We start from the raw sequence: 26,271 nt of genomic DNA on the forward strand, positions 1-26,271 counted from the left end.
GTGTACCATACTAACAAGTACCTTTAATTGAAAGCGGTAAGAAAGTAAAAATCATCTAGATCTAGTGATGTAGTTTTGCAAAAGGGATGGTTATCAAAGGAAAAAAGAAAAAGCAACATGAGCATGAATTCCGTTTTTCTCGAGTCATCAAGTGTGCTGTGTGCTCAGTAGCTCAGTCGTGTCCGACTCTTTGCGACCCCATGAGCTGTAGCCCGCCAGGCTCCTCTGTCTGTGGAATTCTCCAGGCAAGAATACTGGGGCAGGTTGCCATTTCTTACTTCAGGGGATCTTCCTGACCCAGGGATCAAGCCTGCATCTCTTTGTGTCTCCTGCACTAGCAGCAGCAGCAGCACTACCTGAGTGAGTGGGATCAGTGCTAATTTTTAAAAATAATTACTTTGAGAGTAATTACAATATTGTTGTGGTTTTTGCCATACATCGGCATGAGTCAGCCACGGGTGCACATGTGTCCCCCATCCTGAACCTCCCTCCCACCCCATCACTCTGTCCCAGAGCACCGGCTTTGAGTACCCTGCTTCATGCACTGAACTTGCACTGGTCGTTTATTTTCCATATGGTAATATACACGTTTCGGTGCTATTCTCTCGTATCATCCCACCCTTGCCTTCTCCCACACAGTCCAAAGTCTGTTCTTTACACCTTTGTCTCTTTTGCTGCCTTGCATATAGGATCATTGTCACCGTCTTTCTAAACTCCATATATATGTGTTAATACACAGTATTGGTGTTTTTTAAGTTGCAAGACACATTAAAAATATAAAAATCGATGACCACAATAGCCTAGAGTGCCCTTTCCTCTTTCTCCATCTGGTGAACTCTGACTCATTCTTAAAAGACTGAGCTCAAAAGTCAAATCCAACAGTCAAATTCCAAAGCGAAATCAGTATCTCTTTATAAGCTTACTGTTTTTTTGCACAATTCTACTTCTAAAGCACGTAGCACTTTAAATTGCTCCAATTATCTACATCTGTCTTCCCTTTAGACTGTAAGCTCCTTGACATCAGTCTCTACTTCTTATCCCTACAAGGTTAGCAAAACATCCAGCATATGATAAACACTCAAATATTTGCTCTCCACACAGACTAAAAACATGGGATTCTGATTCTAGGACTTGTTACAGCTTAACTACCTATAAATTTAACTAAAAGCATATACTGAGTATTTACCTATGAAAGACAACGAGGAGATTGAGACTTACAAGGTGCATCCTTGTCCTCAAAAAAGTACACAATCTAACGTCTTAGGAAGTCACGTCTTAGGAAGTGCCATAAGAATCTTCAAGAATCCATGATCTAGTTAATGGACATCAAAGTACTCCATCCTCTTATCACAAGAGCCACAGCATACAAACAAAGGCAAAATCAGGAAAGATCATTTAAAATGTGCTTGTCTGTGTGCTAATACATTCACAACAGACTGAGCAAAAGTCCAAAAAAAAAACACCAGTTGTCTCTGTCTTCAGGGTTGCAGTCAAGCAGGTAACTGTCCGCTAAGCCAATATAACTCTCAACCCTCTGCAAACTGTGTCCACACAATGATGAGTCTTATCACCTACAGCCCACATAAAGGGGCAATGAAGAGGAAAATACAGTCCACAGTACTGGGTGCTATTTTTGGCATTTCTAGAAGAGGGAGGATTTTAACAGGTTAGATTTGCTTGTTAGTTTCTAAGTAACTTCACAAAACATTTCTGCAGAACTGTCTGGAGCTATTCCTCCAACAGGCTGAATCATGATGCTGCTGCTGCTATCAAATGAGGGTGGGTGGGGAAAGCCCTCTGAGATTCCATATTATCCAGGCTGTGGATTCTTCTTTCCATTTTTAACGAAAGTCTTATGAAATTCAGCTGAGTGACTTTCTTTCAGTGACAGTCAGAGGGCCACGTATTTATCATCTGGTGGTGGCCAGTCTCCCTCATATCAGACTGAAAGCTCCTGAGTGACAGCCTAAGGCTTTTTGTTTCAGAAGTGAAACAAGTACAAAATAAGAATAGACACTGGTCAAATGCAACACAAAAGGCATAAGACACTCGTATAGGAAGTACAGGGTTACACATCTGAAGTGAATTATTGACAAATTAAACTCTCTATTAGGGAGATAGTTCATCTCCAACGGGCAAGGGTTTTACTTCTAGGAAAGCATATTTTCTTCATTCTGGGGACAAGTCCAATAATAACATGGAATTCCTACAATTATTTTGTTTTACAAACATCAGAGTTTAATATAGACTCTGGCTTTTTTAGTCATGAGCTGACTTGCTCCTTTGGGCCAAAAATTACTGTGACAGAGGGCAACAGAATAGAAGTTCTTTTCTTAGTTGAGAAAGAAGGGCTTCAAATGTATTTCCAAATTTTTCTGCATGTATTTAAAAACAGAATGCTGCATGATAGCGTGTCAAGAGTCAGGAATGTTTTAAATCTGCCCTATGCTAATGCATATTTTACATACTGTGTAAGTTAATTTTATTTATCCCCAAAGCAGCTGGACAAATTATTCAAATGAAAGGGAACAACCAAAATATGAACTGAATTAGAGAAATTTGTCTACTAATAGATTAATCTAAAAAAAAAAAACCATCTTCTTCAAGACAAGGTCTTGGGAACAGATGGACATGATAATTAATTACAAGGCTTTAATTTGATCAAGTCCTTTTGAAAATGAATATTCAGGGATAATTCTGACTGGTTAGCTTCAGGAAGCATCATACAAGCAACTTAATCACCCAGCACATTGTTAGGGATCTACAGAAACCGTTACTGGATGATCTAAAACTTAACACTGTCTCAGAGGACTAAGAGGGGCTCCCTGAGCTTTGAGAAGGAAACTGGCTTTTCTGAGCCACCTGCAGGAAGTTTCTGGCTTTGACTTCCCTGTCTGGTTGGGCTGATGTGCCCATGATGAGTCCTGTCCTCCATGTTTCCGACCCTTGTATAATCATCCCCCCTACCCTCTGGCCCCTGCTGCTGAGTCGTGTCCGACTCTGTGTGACCCCATAGAGGACAGCCCACCAGGCTCCCCTGTCCCTGGGATTCTCCAGGCAAGAACACTGGAGTGGGCTGCCATTTCCTTCTCCAAGGCGTGAAAGTGAAAGTGAAGTCGCTCAGTTGTGTCTGACTCTTCAAGACCCCATGGACTGCAGCCTACCAGGCTCCTCTGTCCATGGGATTTTCCAGGTAAGAGTACTGGAGTGGGGTGCCATTGCCTTCTCCTGGTTCCTAGCACCCTCCTAAAGGCACCATTCAGTTGAAGACAGGCTGAGGTTCTAGAGTCAAGACTTGACTGTGGAGCTCTAGAAAACGGAACCACCCAAGTGCACGCGTAGGAACCAAGAGAAAGTTAAGGAATTTCTGACACTGACACTGACTCTCTCAGACTCTCAAAAGCGCTCAGCTGCGTCCGACTCTTTGCGACCCCATGAACTGTGGCCTGCCAGGCTCCTCTGTTCGTGGGATTTTCCAGGCAAGAATACTGGAGTGGGTTGCCATTTCCTTCTCCAACTACTCAAAAGTGGATAGATGTTAGATGATGCAGAAGAGAGAACAGTGACTTCTCTATAAGCTGGGACCTGTAGATTCCAAGCTTTGAAACGACAGGCAAATATGGAGGGATATGAAAAAGGATCATCAGTGATTCTGTCTGTGTGTATGTTTTTTGAGGTCCTTGATTTCGTAGTTTGGATTTAAGGCTTGCCTAGTCTGGATTTAAAGCTTGCTGGTTGCTTTCTTGCTTTTTCTTAAATGCAGTTGTCATTATTTGGTAGAAATCCAGTCTATGACTTGACTCTTTCCTGGAAGGCAGGTTACCTCTGTGTGTGCGTGTGTTCCTTTCTTATTACCTTCCAAAGGTCTGAAACTTCTCTGAGACTGGTGGCGGTGGTATTTGTGAGGTGTTGAGTTCCTTCAAGCCTAAGCCTTACCTTATTCAACACCACCCCCCATACCAAGCCCAGTGTTCTGTCTTCCACGAGGTTCTCAATGGGTCTTGGCTATTTAACTGAGCACTTCCAAATCTGCACCTTGTTTTCGCTCACTGCAGCTTTGTGGCTAGATTAATTCTGATGTAACTCAAGCACTTCTGAAGGGAAAGGACAACCTGCCAAAGATTCCATTCTGCTGGCCTCATCCAGGATGAGTCAATTTCAGGCTGTAACTTCTGAAACCCCAGAAAGCTTCTTTTCTAAGTATCTACAGCCAGTCACAAAAACCAGTGTGCAGCAATCTCCAAGACTCTATTATCATAATACAATACAGTACCAACAAGGCAAATTTTCTTCAGAGTCCAAAGAGATCAGGATGGAGCAAAGGGAACTAAGCATCCTGGATTTTCACCCTGAAGCAGCAGCATATGACTATTTAGATACTGTAGTAAAATTCATGACCTTCATTCTGGCCATGGGCTGTATATCTGATGTGTCTTTCTTATACAACAGGGTTGGGCATCCTTCTTTTTATCTTATTTCCTTTCCTGGAATTACAGTGTTTGGAGCTTTATGATATACAACAGGGTATGAGTGAAAAATTATCTTCTAAGGTCAATGTCTTATGAGACAGAAATAAAACTGAGGCTCAAACAAAGACAAGGGGCTGTAACTTGATAGACCATTCTTTACTTAAAGAGACATAGAAAAAAAATGGTCTAATCATAAAGTTAGACAATCTAAAACTCTTCCACAAATATAATGCTCTCTCTCTGTGTGTATACACAACTTAGAGTGAAATAAAGAAAAATGCAATAAAAATATGGAGAACCTGGATAAAGAGGTGTGACAGGGAAGAGAGACAAAGACATAGACCTGACCTTAAAGAAAGCGGGCAGCAATAGCTGGGGACAAACAGGTACGAATATGGCCGTGGGAGCCAGTCGGCAGCCAGGTACATGTTGATGGAGCTCACACCGGTGAGTTTGCAGGGCTATAACAATGCTACACACAGCACCCTCCCCACAATGCACCCATCAAGGCAGGCTGACAGGCAGAGATATCCACATTCTATTAGAAAGCAGTTTAATAGAGTAAATCCTTATCTTATGGATTCAGCCTTTGGCCAGACAGTCTCTGTTCCTGCTATATAAGGGGCTATCTATTTATAGATGTAAAAAAAGAAACAGCAACTAGCAATATCCAGCTAGCCATTAACCAACAGGCAATCTCTTCTGTTGGATTACCACTCAGCCTTCACAATTCAACCAGTTCTGATTATCCTGGTTTAAATGATTAGTCTGTAACATTTTTATAAGACTAACAATTTATTTCATTTTGAATTACCTAATTATTTTAAGAAAAAAAAAACACAAAGAACAAAGAACAGTAATTCTTTCATGACTTCCTTTGGACTTTACCTCTTTCCTATCATGATGAAAAACATCTCTCTCACTCTCATTGTCTTCTGAGTCTTGGGATTTTCTAAAACTTTTCCTTGTCTTCTTTCCCAGAAGTCTCTGATCACCAGCAGGCTGGGTTTCTTCCCCACCCCCCACCCCGCCCCCCCCCCATTCTAAAGAGTTTGGGAGAAGTCCAAGAGTTTAAAGGTAGAAGTTACTTTTGAGATAATCAAATCCCTCCTCGTCTCCTCCTCTCTCGGTAGGAAAACGGACCCAGATGACGTCTTATCCAGACGGCTTATCCAGATTCATGCATAAGTGGACATGGATTCTAGAACTCAGGTCTAGACATGGGCTCTCTCTGCACAGCACTAGGTCATGTGTGGAGGAGTGTTCTTTAGCTGTCTACTCACATGTATGCATTTGCTCACAGGGCAGAGGAGTGTTCTTTAGCTGTCGACTCACATGTACACGTTTGCTTACAGCCTACAATGTAAAGGAAAGTGTAGGACAGGGAACATGAGGTCTCCTGAGTGGTGGAGCTAGAGGGGAGTGAACTCAGGGCCACAGCAGACCGGTGCTGCCCTGTGACTCATGCTCACAAAGCCGTGCTCTGCCACTCAGCAGGTAGGACCCTGCCTGAAAGCAAAGAGCCATGCAACCTGTCTCCTGGGTGGGTGGAGAAACACTGGGATTCAGGCTCAGCTGCATTCTCACTGGACCTGTACTCAGAATCTAACGCGCTCAAGACATTCTGTTACGCTTTTTAGTGGAAACCAAAGTCACATATTAGTCAACACTGTAACTAACAGATACTCCAAAATCTTTAATTACGTTGGACTAAGTAATGCTTAGTCCAATGCTTCCAAATCTTGATTTAAAAATAAAAGAGGATTTTCAGTGTAGCGTCTCAGAAAACAAGTGATATAAATGTTCCGGATATAGGCTCTGGAAGAGAATCAGACCCTTTAGTCAGAGAGAGGCTGGAGCCAGGAGGGAGCTTGGGAACCTGGCGTGGTACACTGCACACAACCCAGGAGAAACTCTATTTTAAGTTTTTGAATGTTATAAACAATGACTTCATTTATTTCCACCTCAAAATAACTGGATTGGATTTTTCTCAATAACTATGAAGGAATGCATATTTAGAGACAGAAATTGATAACAGAATGTTTCAGAACAAAAAGTTTGGGACAAATCTCATTAAAATAAATTTAGAATGGCTGACTGTAAATAACATTACATTCATTCATCTTCTTAATAAAAACATAAGAAGAGTCACATAACACAGCAGAAGAGGCATAATGATGCTAAAAAACTCACTTAACGTATGTACCGAGAAAGGAAAGACAAGAGAGGTATTACCTTTTAGATTGTTAACTAGTTAACTTCTCTCCTGTGGACCTGTACCTAAAAAATTACAGGGGCAAAGGAAAAACTGTAAAATGAGGCATGTATACTGGGGACAGCAAAGAATACGGAGCATAGATTTAAAAAAAAATCATGATCTAGGAGCTTTCTCCTTAAGATAGTCTAAGCTGGCTGACACAGGAGGTCACGGAATGCACAGAGGCACAGCCTGGGCAGGCTCCACACTCCAACCACACCTGCTGGGTCCAGGTCTGTCAACCATTCTATAATCAATCAGTCTAGAAGGGAATTGCTATGTATTGGGTAGGCCAAAAAATTCTTTCAGACTTTTCTGTTAGATGTAAGATGTTTTAAAAATCGACCTGGTTTTATTAGGCAGAGCCTGTGGTGTCCCAAAATGGTATTTCCTATTGTGTGATGGGGCAAAACTAAGTTTAACGAGGTAGTCACAACATTCCGCAAGGAGAGGAGTTAAAAATAATGATCACTAAATGATGCTTAAAGTTTAGGCAGTGCTCAGAGGCTTCTAAATTGTGTATCTACTCCCAGGTAAATTGCTGACTGGCCAGGGAAGGAATTAACAAGAAGGGAGTGGCTGGGAGAAAGGAGGCCATGAGCCCCAGGCCAGACGGACACTGGTCTTTGGAAAAGAAAGTTACAGAGCTGTAGCACTCCACCAACTCTCCACCATCAGAGAAGGAAAACTAAAGGAGTCCCTATTTTGGTGACATGTATGTTATGGTGACTTACAAATGGCCTCAAACTCTTTGCAGTTTCTCCCAGTTAGAGGCAGAATCCATTGCCCCGTTCTTTGAACCAACGCTCACTCTGGGAATTGCTTATACTAGCAGAATGTAGTGGAGGCCATGCTGTGTGCCTTCCACGCTGGTCTCCTTTTCAAGCTTTGCTCCTTCCTCCCTTGTTTCTGCCATCACATGAAGGAGCCAGGATGAAGGACCACACAGGGGGCGACAGGCCCTTCCGGCCCACACATGTGAGTGGCACCACCTTGGAGCATCCAGTCCCAGACGAGCCACCAGCTAGCTGCCGGAGAACCTCCCAGTTAACACACTGAGGCACGAGAAATAGTAAATCTTCCCTGTTTTAAGCAACTACTTTTGAGGGTGGCTTGTTACACAGCAGTGAGTAACTGAAACATATGTATATTGTGTTAATATGTACTACACTGTTATAAACAAATACGATGGTTGAGATGTTAACTCATATTCATTGATGTGTTTCCTGAACTTTAAGACAACCACAAAGTATTGTTTTTCTTAAATGCAGTGGAGAGTACAGGGCTTTAAATCAAAGAACTCAGGCTAAAGACTTGGACTTGCTCTGTCCCCTGTACCAAACAACGCTTGTGATCTTGCACGAGTCACTTATTCTCTAGATCTCTGTTTTCATATCCGTAAATTCCTCATGGAGTCAGAAAGACAAAATGAGGACAGCAAAAGTTAAATTAAAAAAAAAGCTTTGTAAACGGCAAGGCACACTGTAACTTAAGCTATCATTATTACGGCACCTAGATGTTACTTAAAGACCTTCCTGTTTCTCCCTTCCTTGCAAAGACATCATTTGATCAATGCATCTGACACGACTTTCTCTTTGTAAGTTTTCTTTCTCATGGAGGCACTCCCTGGCAAGTATATCTGTGCACATGTACAAATGGCCTTATGAACCATGAAGTGTTGTGAGCTCCATGGATAGTCCCTTTTTTCCTTTTTGTAATCATGCAGGGTTCAGGGCCAGAGCCACTAAGACTCATTCTTTCCCACTATCTCCTGAAAGGTACAATGAGCTGCCATTTACCTCACAACGTATTCAAGCTCCAATAGAACAGGAAAGGATGAAAAGTACCAGCAAGGTGCTTGAAGCCTAAACCACGCTGAGGGAAGGAAGAATTAACCATGATAATTATATCACACAGAAGAATGATGTCTAAACAGGATGAAAGTGAAAGTTGCTTAGCCATGTCTGATTCTTTGCGACCCCATGGACTATACAGTCCACGGAATTCTCCAGGCCAGAATACTGAGTGTAGCTATTCCCTTCTTCAGGGGATGTTCCCAACCGAGGGATCAAACCCAGGTCTCCTGCATGGCAGGTGGATTCTTTACCAGCTGAGCTACCAGGAAAGCCCTAAATAGGATGAAGTTCAAGAGAAAAGACAGCAAAAGCGGTGACAATGGAGAATGGGGCATTAAGAAAATGCAGAGATGGAGCAAAGACAGTGGGACTAACCTGTCCTTGGAAAGGGCAGGGATGGGTGGGAGAACCAGTACTTGGCAGGCATGAAAGTGGAAAGAGGTATCCATGCATGATAAGGACACCCAGGAGAGCTCAGCTCAGCTCGTGTTCCATGAGTGAATGAACAACTGAATGAAAAAAATGAACTGAAAATAGGCAACACAGATTCACAAAGTGAGCAAGTACTGAAATAGGGCAGTCAGTGGCCTGAATGGGTGACAGTCTCATTGAGAATGGCAATTCCATTTGGATGGGAATGAAGGTGGGAGGAATTTATTCCTCAAGATGAGGGGAAACACGTCCACAGATTCCTTTTCTAGTCTATGCAAGTACAATAAATCCTACAGAAAAGGGGGGAAGGTAGGCCTCTTCTGCTAAAGCTTCCAATACTTTATACTCCATCCTGACTGTAAAGGGCTTCTCCCCCAGAATTCTCCATATAATCAGTTCTGATCTCAAACGGCTTTAACTTCTTAACAATGCTCTTTATAAATATGCTGGTAAAGGTCAAGTCATCATAACAGGGTTTTGCATATTCTAAAATGATCTTCTTTATATCTAATCATGGTCTCAAAGAGAAAACTTTTGATGTGGATCACACACAAGGATAAAGTTATGTAGCCTTTTTCCCCCTTAAAATACTATCACTATTACAACATATTAGGCTTTCTTTCTGTTTCCACTTTCATGTGATTGTTTGGGTTTTTATTCTCCTGACAAAGAATGACCTGAATGCCATCCACCTTAACAAGCAGGAAGCTCAATATGCTCAAGTCAAGTCATGATCGGAGTCTATTCTGCATTTACTGATTCATTTGAAATTAACACATATGCAGAGGAAAAGAAAGGACATAATTCCTGACCTGTAGAAATGTCCTTTAGCTGGTGAGACAAGACTTTATCCATGTTAACAGTTACATAACAATGCAAGGAAGTATATGATTAATTGGCAACATGGACAGGATATGTTGGGAGTACCTAGGGAGTGAGCTGGGTGTTGGCTGCAGAACAAAGACCTTGTGGATAAAGTGGAATTTAACTGAGAGGTGAGCCCTGTGCTTGGAGCAGAGGATTTCTGCAGAACTAAGAACTGGCCATAAAGAAGAGAGTTGGGGGAAAACTGCAATGTTTTTATAGTGAGACAAGGAGGAGCATTACTACCTAATGGCAGAAAGATAACATTTCTCTTCTGCAATATATGTCAGCATGGCCAATAGTGGGCCTGTTCATTCATTCATTCATAAATGTAAGTTCACATTTTATACCATATGGAAAGCTATAAAATACTCCCATCCCTTGAGAAGCACACAGAGTTTAAGACAGAGTGCCCCCCAAAAATCACTGATTTCAATGTATTGTGAAAACTGCTATGATAAAGTTATACATGGGAATTATTATTAATTATTATTAATACATTATAAGAGTAGAGGAGAGACACATGTCATCTTTAGGGGCTGAAGACTGAAAAACGCTTCAAAGAGAAGGAAATGCAGTCCTGAAAAAGGAGAAGCTTGTAGAAGGGGAAGGCAAATGCAAGGGCCCAAAGCCTGAGAGCACGACAGGGGGAGGGGGAGCCTGGGGTGCGGGGGAGGTAGAGGGGCTATTTCAGGTGGGAACACAGGATGCACATGGACAAGGGGCAGCAGGGGAGGAAGGGTCACTGACTATTTAAAATACAGGAAACCGAAGAGCTGTGAGAACTCCCTCCCTGCAAATAATTTACCGTGGGACTTCTGAATGGCTTCCTTCTCCATATTTCCAACTTCCACATTAGAGTCACCTTTAACTGACCACTCTTTGGTTCTGAATTTCAATGTAAAAATTATGTCAACATATAATAACTATCCCAAGGTTTATGTTTTCAGGACTCACAGGAGCATGGGGATAAGAAGGCCTCTACTCAAACCTCCTTTCCAAAGTGATGGTTTTTCCTAAGCACCTCTGGAAGATACCCACCCGGAGGGAGAGAAGACTCTCCAGCCACGGGGAGCTCAGTTTATCTCCGGAAACAGCCAAGTTCATGACTGTACACCATTAGTTGTGAAAAATTATTTTTTCCTTAAATTGAGATTAAATATGTCTTCCTGGGGCTTCTATCCATTTCGACCCCCTGGCGTGACTGAAAAAAACAGCCTACTGTGCCTCCTACATGCAGATGGTGCTACATTATGTTCATACAGTGCACTGAGACTTGCCCCTTTTCCTCTCTACAGCTCTTGCGAATCTACAACTGGCTCAGCTTTGATTAAGTGGTCTAATATCACGTGCCACCTTTTTTCATGAAGACCTTGAAAAGACATCTGTCGCTAGTAGCAATGCTCCATTTTCTTCCTTTCCTGATAAGTAAATCCGTTTGCACGATACTTCAACCCTTTCCAAGCATTTCACATAAATTAGCACATTGTAATGTCATAAGAAAAGGCTGCACCACTGCATTTTTGTAGGTCACAAAAATCTTTGCATGTGTTTTGTGATACACTATAAAGGACTGGGCAAGTCCTGTAAAATATGTCTGAGAGAATCCTATGGTTTCTCTCAGGACAATGATTAGGAAATGCCAAAGAATTAAAGCATTTTAAGAGAGGAAAGAAGAAACCAGTAATGAGAACCAATTCTGGATGTCTACTCCAATCACGGACAAATCACTGATACTTAACTAGAGACCATACACATTCCTATCTTAGCAAACCATCTGTATCATCACAATTGCTCATGCAACAGATCCAGATGCCAAGTGCCTGGCACTGGGGAGAAAGAGGCTAGACACGGGGCTAAGGAAGGCACCATGCTAACTCTGGATGGTAACTGTGGACCAGAAGTTGAAAGAAATGAGATGACTTGTCAAAATCATGACTTAGTGACCTGGGAAAGCTGTAGGGGAGGACCTGGCAGGGAAGAGGGGAGGGCAACTCAGCAGGGGAACAGCATGTAAGCCCTCAGGGTCCAAGCTCAGTCTTTCCAGAAGCAAAGCACAAAGTGCCAGCTCTATGGTGGTCCTATGAATCCCGGCAGGGATGGGGTCTGGGCACCCCTGAGTTCTAGAGTAAGCCTAGGCCCACAGGGTTAAGGAGATGTCATGCTACTAAGACTAAAATGACAGCAGTTTTCCCCCTATCAAGCCAAAGAGAGATTTGTTTGTTCCTTCAGAAAGCATTATGGAAATCTAAACTCACTGTGGCCTCGGCAAGCTATGGTTCTGCGTAGATGTGTAACAACAAGCATTAAGGACCCCTGAGGAGCAATTCTATGACGCATGCAGTGCTCCGTCCCGTTGGACACAACAGTTAAACACCTTAAGATTCACTGTGGAGGATCAAGCGACATGCCTCCCATGGGTCCATACCTTGCTGCCTACCTGGCTACATACTGAGGGACACACGTGCCTGTTCAGGACCCAGCCTCGAAAGTGCACAGGCACCCCAGCCTGAGGATCTGCTAGGGATGAGGGACTTATCCTGAGGACACCTGCCTTTGGCCCATACGTGGAACTACCAAGTCACAGTAACAGTTCAGTGACTTCTCCACACAAACAGGAGGATCTTAGGGTTCCCTGGCACTTGGGAAAAGCAAACTGCATGCCTGAAACTGGTTTTTAGATGCAACCACACTGGGCAGAGGAGAAAGCGTGATAAACAGACAACAGACCAACCTTGTTGGAAGAGTGCAGCAGCCGTCCGCTGTGAGTCTGACTTGCGTTTCGTAGCTGTCCAGGGGGCACACGGTTTGCTGAAAGGAGGGGCACTCCACAGTGCTGCAGTCCACACTGAAAACTGGGGGGCAAATAGAGGCATGGGTCACTGTTACGTTTACTTGCACTTAAGAGTCCCCAAATGAAAACCCTGGCTCTTTGAATTTTTGCAGTTTCCTTGTTTCTTCAAAACCCTGTCTTGGCACTGGCATTTTCATTTCAGTCAATGTGAGAGAACTATAATATGACTCAAATTTTCTGTGCAAGAAAAGAAGGGAACAGGACACTGAAGAGTTAAGATGCAGACACAGAGAAAGACAAAGAGTTAGACCAATGGTGGTTCTGTGGATGGTGACGATCAGCCAGAGGTATTTCAGATGGAACAGTTCAAGAGATGAGGCTTGAGGCTTGAGATGAGGATTGTGAGGCTTGAGCATTTAATTAGCAGTTAAAAAAAAAAAAATCTGACCGATGGTTAGAAACTTTCAAAGAGGCAATCACTCCAGTCCAGACCTATTCACAGACCACAATGCAGTCATAAGAACAAGGATGTTAGAAATGCCACAGAGCAAGGAACAGCTGGGACATGACAACAAAACGAATGTGGCAGAGAAGTTGAGTAAATAGTCAAAGATGACTTAGCACATGCTATAAAGTCAGCCGAGGAATGGTGGGGAGCCGGCACGAAGACAGACAGGGGCTGAGTGTTTCACTATAAGATGGCTGGCACTTTGATGCATATATTTATCCAAACATAACTTTCTGTTTTATGCATGATGATTGTTTTTAAATGTAATACTTTAAAATGACAGATATATCTGCAAATGAGGATGATGACCTCCTCTGGGGGAATGAAGAAGGCAGCCATAGGACCATAAATTTTAACCCTATTGCCCCTATCAAGCAAACTTTGAAGGAAAAAAAAAAAGAGGAGAAAAAGCCAGGATCCCTCTCTGAAGGTGCTTATGTACCAGTATCTGGTCCTCTGACTGGAGGGCAGAAGTCAGATTGCCAGTAGCTCAAAGTAACAGGTCTGCAGAGCTCATCAGCATAGCCTGTGTGTGGGGGGAGGGGGGCAGGGGAGGCAGCGGTTAGCTGCTGCTACCCTCTGATGCAAAGCAGCGAGGCTGCTGGGACCACACCTGTGCATACCTGGTTTGCACTCATAGAGGTCACAGCACTCTCCCGGCTTCCCTGAGGCTTTGGACACAAGGATGTTCAGGTATCCTGGCTGGCAGACTTTCCGCAGGCAGCCCGCGGGGTCGCACACACAGCGGCTGGGGAGGGGGCAGCACTCCCCGGGGGGCGCGTAGCCCTCGATCAGAACGGAGTCTTCAGGACAACGTGGAGAGAACTGGACTTCACAGCGGGCCTTGGAGCAATCTGGCTTCTCTTCTGAATGGGAGAGAAAGAGTTTAGCACAGGCCCAAGGGGGCAGCGCGGAGCACTTTCCCCAGAAGTGCAGGCAGTCTATGACCTAACTAGCCAAGAGGAGGAGACAGACAGATATCCAGCGAGAACCTCAAATGCAGCTGAGCCTCTCGTGGGACTCTCTCCCGAGACGTGCTCATGACACAGGGCGAGAGGTGGACACTGCCTCTCCCATCATCCCATCCCCCTTCCTTGTGCTGAACAATCCGTGTCCAACACATGGGCCAGATGAGGAAAGACCAAGGGAAGATAGGGATGTGCCATGGAGACTCTGAAAACGGGACCGAGCCGCCGACCAACGAAAAGATCTTTAGTTTGAAAGGAGTTTTAAGGGCTGTTCTTTGTGAACAGTGTTCATTTAAACACCAAAAACAGACCCACAAATACATAATGGCTATTTTGGGGTCCGGAGACAAGGTGCATGGCAGTCAACATGGAGGAATTTGACCTCCCTGCTCTGAAATTTGAGGCGATAAAGTACTAGGATGATATGAAAGCTTCAGCAAGATGGATATTGAGCCCAATTCTCATGTCATTTCCCTAAATGACATCGAGTGTTTCTTTCCCTAGCAGAGGTCCATCAGCTGTACCTCGTTCTCCCTTCTCCAGTATTGTGTCACTAACCTACTGCTGCACTTCCATTTGAGACAGTAAATAAATAAACAAATCAAGCAAAGACAGACCGCGTTTATGAAGCGCCAGTCTACAGCTCAGTTTCTTGGTTTAAGCTTTTAAGAAACCTACAGCAACATTAGGCCCTGGAGAAAAACCCTGAAATAAACCAAAAGCACATCATCACAGCCCCATGACCTTTGCGGGATAAGAGTTTGGGACTTGCTGGGGGAAAACACACCATGTGGTACTGGGGTATGTTCATAAACTGTCTTTCCTTGTGCAAAACCTATAAAGAATCGCAAAGCTGGGTAAAGTGCAAGAGGTCTCCCAGTTTATCCTTCTAAATGAAAATTTTAGTCTGTTTTGCAGATAAAGAACCTAAAGTCCTAGCATTCAAGTGATCTAAGGTTAGTGGTAAAAATAAAGCAAGAATCCAGGCCTCCTCACTTCTAGTCCCCTTAGCGCTTTACATTACAAAAGTAGGTCTGTTTACAAAATCTAAGTGTCCCTCAGGTCATTTTCAACCTTGATTGCTGTATCTTTCATTTCACTGTCCATCTCCCTTGTCTAACGCTGTATCTTTCATCTCACTGTCCATCTCCCATGTCTAACTATTTCTTATCAAAAGATAGCATAGGTGAGTCTTCATACTCATAGTTCTAGTAAATTCATGCAAAGATATTTCCTGAGTGCCTGCTGTTCCAGCAGCCTTGTTTCCACAAGGAAAACAGACATAGATCTCTGCCCTCATATAGTTTACAATCCAGGAGAGAGTGGTATAAAATAATTGGTAAAATAGATAATCAAACTATATGGTAGGAACAGGTGGTAAGTGCTGGGTGTGTGTGTGGGAAGCAGAACAGAGCAAGGGGGAATCAGAGTGCACGGAAGAAGTGGTGGGGGTGAGGGGGTCCAGTTACAATTTGGTTGGAATAGGCATCACTGGGAAGCTGATGTTTGAACAGGTTAACAGGAGTGAGGGGTGGGCCACGGAGAAGCGTGTCCCAGCAGAGGGCACAGCTACGGCAGTTCTGTGTGTCCCAAGAAGAGCAAGAGGCCAGTGTGGCAGCAACGGGATGTACAGAGGATGCATATACCGATTTCACATCACAACCCTGAGCAATCGCCTTGAGAAGAGAACAGAAGTAAAAGAAATTCCGTTCCTGGATCCCCCTCGGTGTGGGCAGAACAGATCAGAGAGCTGAGGAGGAGAGAGCTATACGGGAGATGAAGCCTGTACAGTACATTGATGGATGATCAGGCAAATACAAACACAAGGTCTCACAATTAATAAGACGGCTATGACTTTAACTGGCACTAGCACCTAATTTCTACTCTTGCTAATGTGCTGTCATGGACGTACTCTGTATCACATTCTACTACATTCTAATCACGCAGAATATCTGTTACATATGATCAGACTTCTCAAACATATGCTTCAATACAACCCAACACATTAGATCTTCCCATTTATTCTGCTCTTTAAGTTTCTTTTAACAGTTCCAACGTTGTCACCTACTGGTGTGTATTTTGCAGCTCAAGCCTTGAGAGATTTACTTAAGACCTGCCTTAGTCACACAGGTGGGATTAAGGTAGGCCCACCACAAACGCTGTCTGAAACACAGTCTGAAATGACTTAGGAATGTTAATAATAAGGACTAAAGCTTACTAAATGCTTTTTCAACTTTTGTCAAGATTCATATTGGCTTTCCCTTTAATGTACTAATATGATCAATTAGTAGATCTCAAACCAGTCTGAGGATAAACCCTATTTCTAAAGACCCAGCTGGATTTAACTTCCCAACATTCTGATATTTTTAGATTAATAAGTTTGTAATACTAGCCCGGAGCTGTGTGTGTGTGTGTGTGTGTGTGTCTGGAGGGGTGTGTGTGTGTGTGTGTGTCCGGAGGGGTGTGTGTGTGTGTGTGTGTGTATGTAATGAAATGTTTATCATTCTACCTCTTTCTCGGCTATAAAGCAGTTCCAGTAACCCAAGATTTATCTATTCTTTAATGTTTTCATACAACTCACTTATGAAACTACCTGAACTCTGGAGTTTTGTTTGTTTGTTTTTTTAAAGAAGGAAAGAACAGATTTCTTCTTTGGTTACTAGATTATTCAGGTGTTCCACCTCTTTTAGAATTATCTGTACTAACACATATTAGTTAAGAAATATCTCATTCACCTAGATTTTCAAATTCACTTCAGGCTTTACAGACCAAGCTTTCTTTCTTTATATGTTCAAGGGTTCTTTTAAGTTTTCAAATGTATTCCTTCTTTGTTTTTCAGAACGCTTAACTGGCTTTCCTCTAAATTTAAAGATTACTGTTTAGTTCACTTTCTCTTTTATTTTCTCAGAAGTGTGAATAATTTTAATTATGATTTTAATACTTTAGCCAGATGCTGTTTTTGTTTTAATTTCTGATATGTACTACTTTAATGTAACTCATCATTTCTAATTCCATTTGATCTCCTCTTTAACTAAAGACATTTAAGAACAGTGTTAGCAAATTTCGGCATGGATAGATTGTCTTTGGCTTTCTTTTTGAGTTTAATTTATAGTTTCACTGCCCTATTGTCAGAGAATTTAGGCTATACAATCTTCTGCTTCTGTTAATTTCTTGAGTTTCTTTTGTTTTTTTGGCATGGGGGTATGTTTACATGGCCGATGGCCAACTTTAAAATATATGAGTATTCATAAAGGATATATATTCTGTTTATTGAATACAAACCTGTAAATCTATTAAATCAAGCTTAATTATGACCCTCAGCTTACCCAGATCTTACACTGTTTACCTGATTTCCAAGAAGTATCTATAAAAATCTCCCACTATGAACCAACAACTTCTCCTTGTATTTCTAACAGTTTTTATTTTTCAAGGCTGTGCTGATAACTACATGACTAGCAGGCATAAGATTCAAGCCTGTTATACTGACTTGGCAAACTGTAAAGTGATGATGCTTTCAAGGAATTTAGATTTCTAAGATATAATTTTTTTATTTTTGTAATCATTAATGTTCTTAGCTTTATTCTTTCCTTCTACCATCTATTCACCTTTCAGTAGATTATCTAGAACACCTACTCATCCAGCATCCTTCCCTTGCTCCAGCCAGTCATCTGTCACTTAAACCCCACTATGGTTATCAGAGTGCCAGGAATTGTCTTTCTGATACCTTCTTTCTCAGCTTGTTTCTCAATAATTCCTGCAGTAGATTTCATTTATTCATTTGTCTCTCCTCCATCTCTCTTTCGTGGAGAAAATAAAGAGAAAACTATAGACACACCACATATTTTTCTATCATTTAGAAGGCTGCTATGACATTACCTCTGAATTTTAAGTTTTATGCATTTGAACAGAAGCCTCTCTTAACTCTTTCCCTATGGTGTCTAACAAATCAATATATAATATGTAACTTAATTAACAAGCTTTTCAGTCTGGTTCCCCTGGCAACACTTCACAACTGGCATCTTAAAAAAAAAAAAAAAACAACAAAAAAAAACAACTTCCCCAGATATAGAAAAACTAAAGTGACAGTATCACTTACAACAGAGATAATTAAGGGAAATAAGCTGGTTTCATCATATTAACATCATATTAATAATCTTCCTTAAAGAGGTGAGTCCTCAAAATGCTGAGAGTCGCCCCATATTAAAGTGACATTACAATAATAACGGCAAGTTTCTATCAATCCTCATCACTTTAACCTCTGTGCCTGCATCTCGGCTATTTGTAGACTTTCTCCAGGTCCACATGTCAAAAGGAAAAGTACAATCATGATCTACAAGTAGCAAATGCATTCAAGGTTTTATTTTTTTGCTTTAAACACAGATTTCAATAAAACCAAAGCCAAAAGAAAAATGACTAAACAGAAAAATTTTACTGCCAGATCCTCATTCTATTTAATTTCTGTAGAGTTTCACACATCTGACAATGAAGCCTTCTTCCTTTTTCAAAATCTCTTAAAATGGCCACTTAAAAATAACAGCAGATACTCTGTACACTTATTAATGGAAAACAGGCCATGTGAATGAGTGAAAGTTGCTCAGTCATGTCCTGCTCTTTGCAACCCCATGGACTGTAGCCCACCAGGGTCCTCTGTCCATGGAATTCTTCAGACAAGAATACTGGAGTGGGTAGCCATTTCCTTCCCCAGGGGATCTTGGGGCCTGGGTCTCCTGCATTGTAGGCATATTCTTTACCATCTGAGCCACCGAGGAAGCCCCAGGCCACATAAAATGGACTAGTAAATTGAGACTGGCAACTGCTTCTGGGCACTCTGCTTTGCTGAAGTCTATCCTGCTTCTCATATATACAGCATACATGCACACAGGGAACCCGTCACCATTCGGAGACTATCCTTGGGCATTCCTAACTATGGTGATATTTCAAGGGACCCCAAATTTGGATTAGGACTAATAGAGTAGGTAGCACACGGCATTAAGAAGGGAACAGTCTGGGATCACTGTTTTCCCCACACCTCACTGGTAATCTTCTTCCTTTATTATAACCCATTCCTTTATAATCCGAAGTCCCAGAGTAGCTATGGCATTGATGGAGGGTACAACAGGGGCCACTCGGTGGTCCTGGGAGACACATCTTGGTACCAGCTGAGATGCAATCTATGAATCCTTTTTTAATCCATTCATTCAACACATATTTACTGAGTGACTTCCATGCACCAGGGGTTCTAGGCAGAGGGCTTAGAGCAGGCAATAAAACAAAGTCCTTGCTTGCCTTCCTGGATTTACCATTCCAGAGGAGTTACATAATAAACAAAGAACTACACAGCATCATGCCAGATAGCAACAAATTCTTGGAAGCAGAATTTGACATCTGGGTATAAAGTACTGGCCAGGTAGCTGAAGGCAGGACATGGCACCTGCACAGAGACCAGGATAAAAGGCGGCGGAAGGTGGGCAAATGTAGGGCCGGGGAGGGGGGCAGTCCCAGATATAGGAAACAGCAAGAATAAAGGCTCCAAGGCAAGAACAAGCTTACTCTCCATGTAGAAAATATTTATCTCATGATAGTTAAGAAGAAATCTGAATTAGTACAATTCACAAGTAGAAATACCAGTAAAGACAAGAAAAATATTTTGGTGAGTGACAGTTCTTATTAAGGATTCAATTCTCACCATCAGGCTGGAGCACTGAAAGTAGCATCTACCCACTGGACACCTTCTTCGGGGGAGGAGGCGCCACGCCTAGCCGCGTGCTCACGGCCCTTCACCCTCCCACGTGAAGGAGACGACCTTGGCATCGCTACTCAGTAGATGAGGAGACGGGCACAGAGAGACTACGGAACTTGGCGGAGGTCACACAGTAAGTGGCAGAGCCTCCCAAGCAGTCTTCACACAAGTGCACAATGCGGAAAGCAAGAGAAACTTCAACTTTCCTGGTACATGCACTTCTAGTCAATGGCTACAGTTTTGCTCACATGTAGAATGCGAAGGTCACTTACAAAGATAAAAAGGTTCAGGGCCTTCCGCTGTGTCCTCATCACTTTCTGGTTGGCCATTTTCCCCATCTCATCTGCTCCTTGGCCGTACAGACATAAGGAGGGGCTTTTCTTACATCCAGCATTATTTTGTTCTGAAAGCTTCTATTACAAATGCAAGAGACATTTCATCCTATGCTTTTAAATTTAGAGACCGACTCCTTTAAAATTACACTGTGAATTCTTTTCATTCACATTCCATGATTTTATCATAACCTTTTTTGGCAAGCTCTGCAGTGAAGACTTGTTCCACACAATCATAACCCCAAGGGGAAAAAATTAGGCTTGTTGATACAGTCCCAGAAATATTTCATATTTCAGGTCGTTCGGAAACACCAGCTGTACTTTCCCAGCATTTTCTTTCAGAACTTAACAGTGATGGAACCCACACAGAGCCTTTCCTTGGTGGTTTGTTAAGCATGCCATATTAAATTGTTTTCAAATACCTAATAAAGTTGTACCAGAGTGGAATATAAATTAGCCCAATATAAAGAACAATAATTAAATGATCTGTAAGACCACAACATGTGATTCTTAAACTCAGTGGTTCTCAACCCTTGCTGTGCATTAGGCTCACTTACAAAGCTTTTAAGTATGCCACTGTCTTGGAGCCCATCTCATATCAATTATATCAAAATTTCTCGGGGAGGAACCTGAGAATTTCTATTTGTTTCAATAGCTCCCTGGGTGAGTCTATCCTGTGATAAGGGTTGATAACCACAGTGTTACTTCTTCCAGCAAAATGAGAATCTTTACAATGGAGTTCTCTATTGACAACAAAGCTTTACCAGGGGCACGTTCAAACATCCTGCCAAATGGCAGCTGGCCAAATGCCAAAGAAGCACGAAGCCCTCCAGATGTCTGCCTGCCACTGAGTGGTCCAGGCTGTATGCTGAGCCCCTGGTACCTCCAGGAGTCTTCCAGACCACACATCTTTTCTAAGCAGGATATTACTGAGCTGAGTTGTAAACGATGCTTTCAATTAGAGCCTGGCTGGGCCTGCAGCACCTGCAACAGCATCAGCTGGGAGCTTGTGAGAACTCTAGAAGCCCAGAGCCCACCCATGCCTGGCCTACTGAGTCTGAATCTGCACTGGAGCAAGATGCCCAGATGTGACAAAGTGCTCTAGCCGGGTGGTTCTCTAACAGTGGTCCACTGACCAGCACATTGGCTTTTCCTGGGAACTTGCTGCAGAGGCAATTCTAAGGCCCATATCTTGAGCGTGGGGCCTGAACAAACCCTCTGCTGAACAAAGTCTGAACAAACCCTCCAGGGGATTCTCATGCGTGCTATCCTTTGAGAACCGCAGTGCTAGAATTCTGATTCTCAACATCAGAAGCCCCTGTGGAACTTTAAAAGGTTTGAAAACTCAGAATACATCCCAAACCAATTAAGTCAGAATCACTAGAAGTGGGACCCCAGTATCAGTCATTTTTAAGTCTCCCAGGTGACGCCAATGTACAGGACTGTTCTAGCACACACACACACACCACTCCTATCCCCTGCTCCATGGACAGAGGAGCCTGGTGGGCTACTGTCCGTGGGATCACAAAGAGTTGGACACGACTGAGTGACTAACACTTTTTTTTTTTTTTTACTAGCACACACACAGCACTCCCATCCCCTATTCTCCCAGGAGATTCAAAGCCGCTTTCAACCTTAGGAAACGTGAATCAACAATTTCTCTGGAATCTTCCTGAAAGAGGTCAGATCTTCCTGGGAGGAATGAAAAAAGCTTGGAGGGGGTTTCCAGGATCTGTTTCAGGTGGTAGGTGCTGGGGAAGAGGGAGCAGGGAATGGGAGAGAGAGACCCCAAATGGGCCCCATATGCATCTGCCAGGGTTTTAAATCATAGTTTATAGAAATTTATTAGAGTTGTTGAGCCCACAGATATTTTATTTCATCATCTGTTAATTCACACCAGGAACATATATTGAATTTACTCCCAGAAGGATTTGCCATTCAAATAATTACATTCATATATTCATGTATGGTAACAAGTTTTCAAAATGTAACAATGAGTTCATTTTTTCAAAATTCTGGCAATAAAATAAGGCCTAAGGAGAGCCTGGATAAATGTAAAAGAACTGAAGATTGGTTTCAAAAAGATTAATTTTACCTAATAAACTATATAGCTGCCTCTGAATATTACTTGTCCCCTTGTTGCCATATACACAAGCCCACAAAAAATGAATGAAAATTATCAGAGAATAAGACAAATGACTAATGAGGAAAGACTTAAATGAACTAAATTTGTACAGTCAGTTCAGCAACATCTTAAGAGGAATCTTCCTAACAGCTTGAAAATGTCACACAGGCATAAACATTAGAAATGAAGAACTCTCCAGGGTGGCGTAAATGGAAGGCAACATCCATTATCAAACACAAACAAAGCCTCTATTGTGCTGAGTGGTTCTGAGACTTTTGGGTGGGTCACTTTCCATACTTCAAATTTTCCTCCGGAGGAAAAGGATGCTGCTACTAACTTGGTTGTTACTTTGTGTAAATGTGACATGGATTTGAGAAAACAGATTAAAATGCCAGATGTTTAAAAGGTGAAATGAAGGATCTGTCTGGCGTGCCCCATCTGTAAAACGAGGCACTGGTCTTTGTGGGCGCCTAATGAACCTACTCCAGCCAGAAGCCCTGTGAGCCCTTCCTCTGCAAGCAGGTTCCAGCGGCTCTTGGCCTCTTCTTGTTTAAGGAAGACCAACAAATAACTAACTCTTGGATTAAAGGAGGGACCAGTCTTTTTTTTTTTTTTTTAAAGAACTCTAATATTTGTTATCACTGTAGAGCTTTTGCAGTATAGCAGGAAATGTGATCACATGTGATTTTAAAAATCAAAGAACTGTAAACCAAGGGCTCTGTCAATAATGTCAATAACTTCCTGAGTCCCAGAGGTGGTATATGGATCTCAAACACCTTCAGAAGGACTCCAAAGAATATTACGTGCCAGCCTAACGTCTTCAGAAGTTCCTCAAAGTGACTTTATTTATGTGGTTAAAATGATAAACCAACCACAAAAGGCAGATGAATGAAGGACAGTAGAGTCTACAGAACACTGCTGCTGCTCTGTCTGCTGAGACGAGCAGGCAAATAAAGAACAGCAAGCTTTCTTACTGTTCAACTGGGAGTTCTCATGAGGGTTTGCACATTCTGGGGAGGAAAAAAAAAAAAAAACCCACGTGGCTAAAAATACAGAAACAGTTTTGAAAACATATTTTGGCCATTTATTTTTTCCTCCCTCTTCCTACTTTTCTTATTTCTGTTTTATTGAAGATAAACTACTTGTCTGAATCACTTGTCATTTAACACTGGTTACTTTTTAATCTTCTTTACATGGGAGTCAGTTAAGCTAGGGGTTTACCACTAATGTTTGAGAGCCAGAAAGAACTACGCTCAAACCTTGACTCTTCTACAGCTAGCTGTGTGATCTCTCCGGGTCGTAATTTCCTCAGGGTTGTTTTAAGTGTCAAGGAGGTAAATGTTACAAGCAGGCCTATGTCTGACACATCTATGTGCCCAACTAAGAGTAGTTCTTATCATCCCCATCATTAATTATTAGAAAAAGTCTGGGCTTTGAGTTAGACCTCAGAATACTCAGTATACCTGTGTACTGAACAGGGCATAAAAATACCTGTTCCACAAGGACTCTTGTGAAACTGTAAGATGGCACAGGGAACTCTGCTCAGTGTTATGTGGCAACCTGGATGTGAGGGGAGTTTGGGGGAGAATAGATACAGGTGTATGTACGGCTGAGTCCCTTTGCTGTCCCCTGAAGCTACCATAACATTGTCAATTGGCTATATTCCAATACAAAATCATAATAATAACAATAAAACCTTACTCTACAAGACTTCTTAGAGACTAGAAGAATATACACATTCTTTCAAATATAAAATATTATATAAATATAAAAAATATTTCATATATTTTTATGTATGCATATGTATGTGTATAAATACACACACACACACATACAAAACACTCGTAGGTTCTCTGATTAGCTCACTTTCTGTCTCACTTTGTTTTAAACCTAATGCCCAATATGATGCCTGGGCATAATGAACCCAGATAAGATCATTAAATGTTTGCTCTTATTGACAAAGGTAAGTGTTAGTCACTCAGTCGTTTCTAACTCTTTGCGACCCCATGGACTGCAGCCCACCAGGTTTCTCTACCCATGGAATTCTCCAGGCAAGGATACGGGAGTGGGTTGCCATTCCCTTCTCCAGGGGATCTTTCTGAGCCAGGAACTGAACTCAGGTCTCCTGCACTACGGGCAGATTCTCTACCGTCTGCGCCACTAGGGAAGCTCAGGGAAGACCAAGGTAAAGATGACCATTACCCACTTAAATAAGCTATATATCAGCCCCCCCCACACACGCATTCCTTAGCACGCCCAGCACACGTCGTCATCTTACTACGCTAAAAGCTGGGCTCAAGCGCTGTTTCTCTGTCAGCTTCGACTCCTTTATTCTTTCCTTTTTTCGTAAAGGTTACTTATGAAGACTAGTTCCTCACTCTGGAGAGAAGACAGGCAGCTGACTTATTCATGGAGTTTTCCCTGGAGAGTCTTCCCCAGCTATTTCTGCATTCAGGATGTGTGGATGGGCCCTGCTTCCACAGCGACCTGACTGACAAGATGGCATATACGGCAGCAAGTGACTCCCCCACGCAAAGGCCTCCTGACATTTACCCCATGCCCTGAAGGAAGGCTCTCCCAGCGGCAGAGACCACCTCTTCACTGCAGACCACCTCTGACGGTCAGCACCTCTCACAGCAGCCTCACTGCCTTCCCACGACTTTCTGTGAAGGCTTCTCCACCTCTCTGACCGTTCCTTTGGCTCCAGCTCCAACTTTCTGATCAGACATGTGCCGGGCTGAGCCCTTGAAAGGGCCCCCCATTTCTATGCCGTCTTTGTATCCTTTGTGTACCCACGGGGTAAACCCTCGTCCACTGCGAAGGCACCCGGAGACTACAAATATGTGAGCTGCAGCTGAGCAAAGGGATGTGTTTACTTTCCATCCTGAACTACAACTTGACCTGCAGCAAAAACAAAAATACTGCAATGTGTATTTTTTCCCAGAAATGATAATTATAGTACTCCAAACATTTTTCAAACTTCAACTACCAAAATGGAAAAGGCATCTCAAAAAATAATTTATTAAATAGGCACTTATATTCTTGGTAGCCCTTACATGGAAATTCCACTTTTTTTTCTTCATAGCCATGAAAGGGCTTGGCTCCTGGCTCAAAATCCTTTTCCAGACTAACATGGGACTCAGCCTGCCAGGCTGAGAGGTAAGTGGCTGAAGAGCCCTCCCTCTTCATTTGCAGTCAGCAAGGGGCTCTAGCACTTTTTGCCACTTTAAAAGTACTGGCAATGGTAAGGAGCAAAGTCTGTACATGGGGTGATACAAAGGGACGTCTGCACAAGTGGCTGAGGACAGATGTGTAGGCAGGTGGCCCCATTCAGGAGGTACAGTATTTAGACCCACTTTAGGAGCAGCACATGAATCCCAGCTTATTTTTCCTCCTCTCTCTGAAGAGGATGTTTCCTCACCTCATTCCCCACCTGGTCCTTTTTCCCTAGCTGCAGTTTTTCTGGACCAGTAACTCTCATCAGGATACAGCCATTGTTACCCACACTCTCAGCTCTCCCACACTCATTAGAGTCTCATTTAAACATGGTGGAAGGCTTCAGAACACAGGCTCACCTCCAGAGCTGCTGACTAAGTTCTGCTGGGTTTGGGCCTGAGAATATGCATTTCTGACAAGTTACTGATGCTGCTGTCTGAGTACCAAGCTTTGAGAACCACTGCTGCGGACCGTATCTGTTCCCCTCTTGTAAGCTCAGCCAAGTTTCCCAGGTGGCTCACTGGTAAAGAAATCGACTGCCAATCAGAAGACTCAGGTTTGATCCTTGGGTCAGGAAGATCCCCTAGAGAAGGGCATGGCAACCCACTCCAGTATTCCCACTGCCTGGGAAATCCCATGGACAGAGGAGCCTGGCGAGCTACAGTCCATGGGGTTGCAAAAGAGTTGGACAGGACTCAGCAGCTAAACAG

General features: G+C 42.7%; 1 protein-coding gene across 2 annotated transcripts in view; it reads right to left on the reverse strand.

Moving 5' to 3' along the window:
• The window catches only part of CRIM1 (cysteine rich transmembrane BMP regulator 1), a 210,430-nt gene that overhangs the window by 103,199 nt on the left and 80,960 nt on the right, over nt 1–26,271 (reverse strand). For both annotated transcript variants that reach the window (XM_069583565.1, XM_069583566.1), the window contains exons 3-4: nt 13,804–14,046; nt 12,613–12,733 (exon numbers count right to left, since the gene is read on the reverse strand). In XM_069583565.1, coding sequence (XP_069439666.1) covers nt 12,613–12,733; nt 13,804–14,046 — 364 coding nt within the window. The remainder of the gene's footprint in view (nt 1–12,612; nt 12,734–13,803; nt 14,047–26,271) is intronic.

The sequence above is a fragment of the Ovis canadensis genome, chromosome 3 (assembly GCF_042477335.2).
Source record: "Ovis canadensis isolate MfBH-ARS-UI-01 breed Bighorn chromosome 3, ARS-UI_OviCan_v2, whole genome shotgun sequence".
Taxonomy (NCBI): Eukaryota; Metazoa; Chordata; class Mammalia; order Artiodactyla; family Bovidae; genus Ovis; species Ovis canadensis.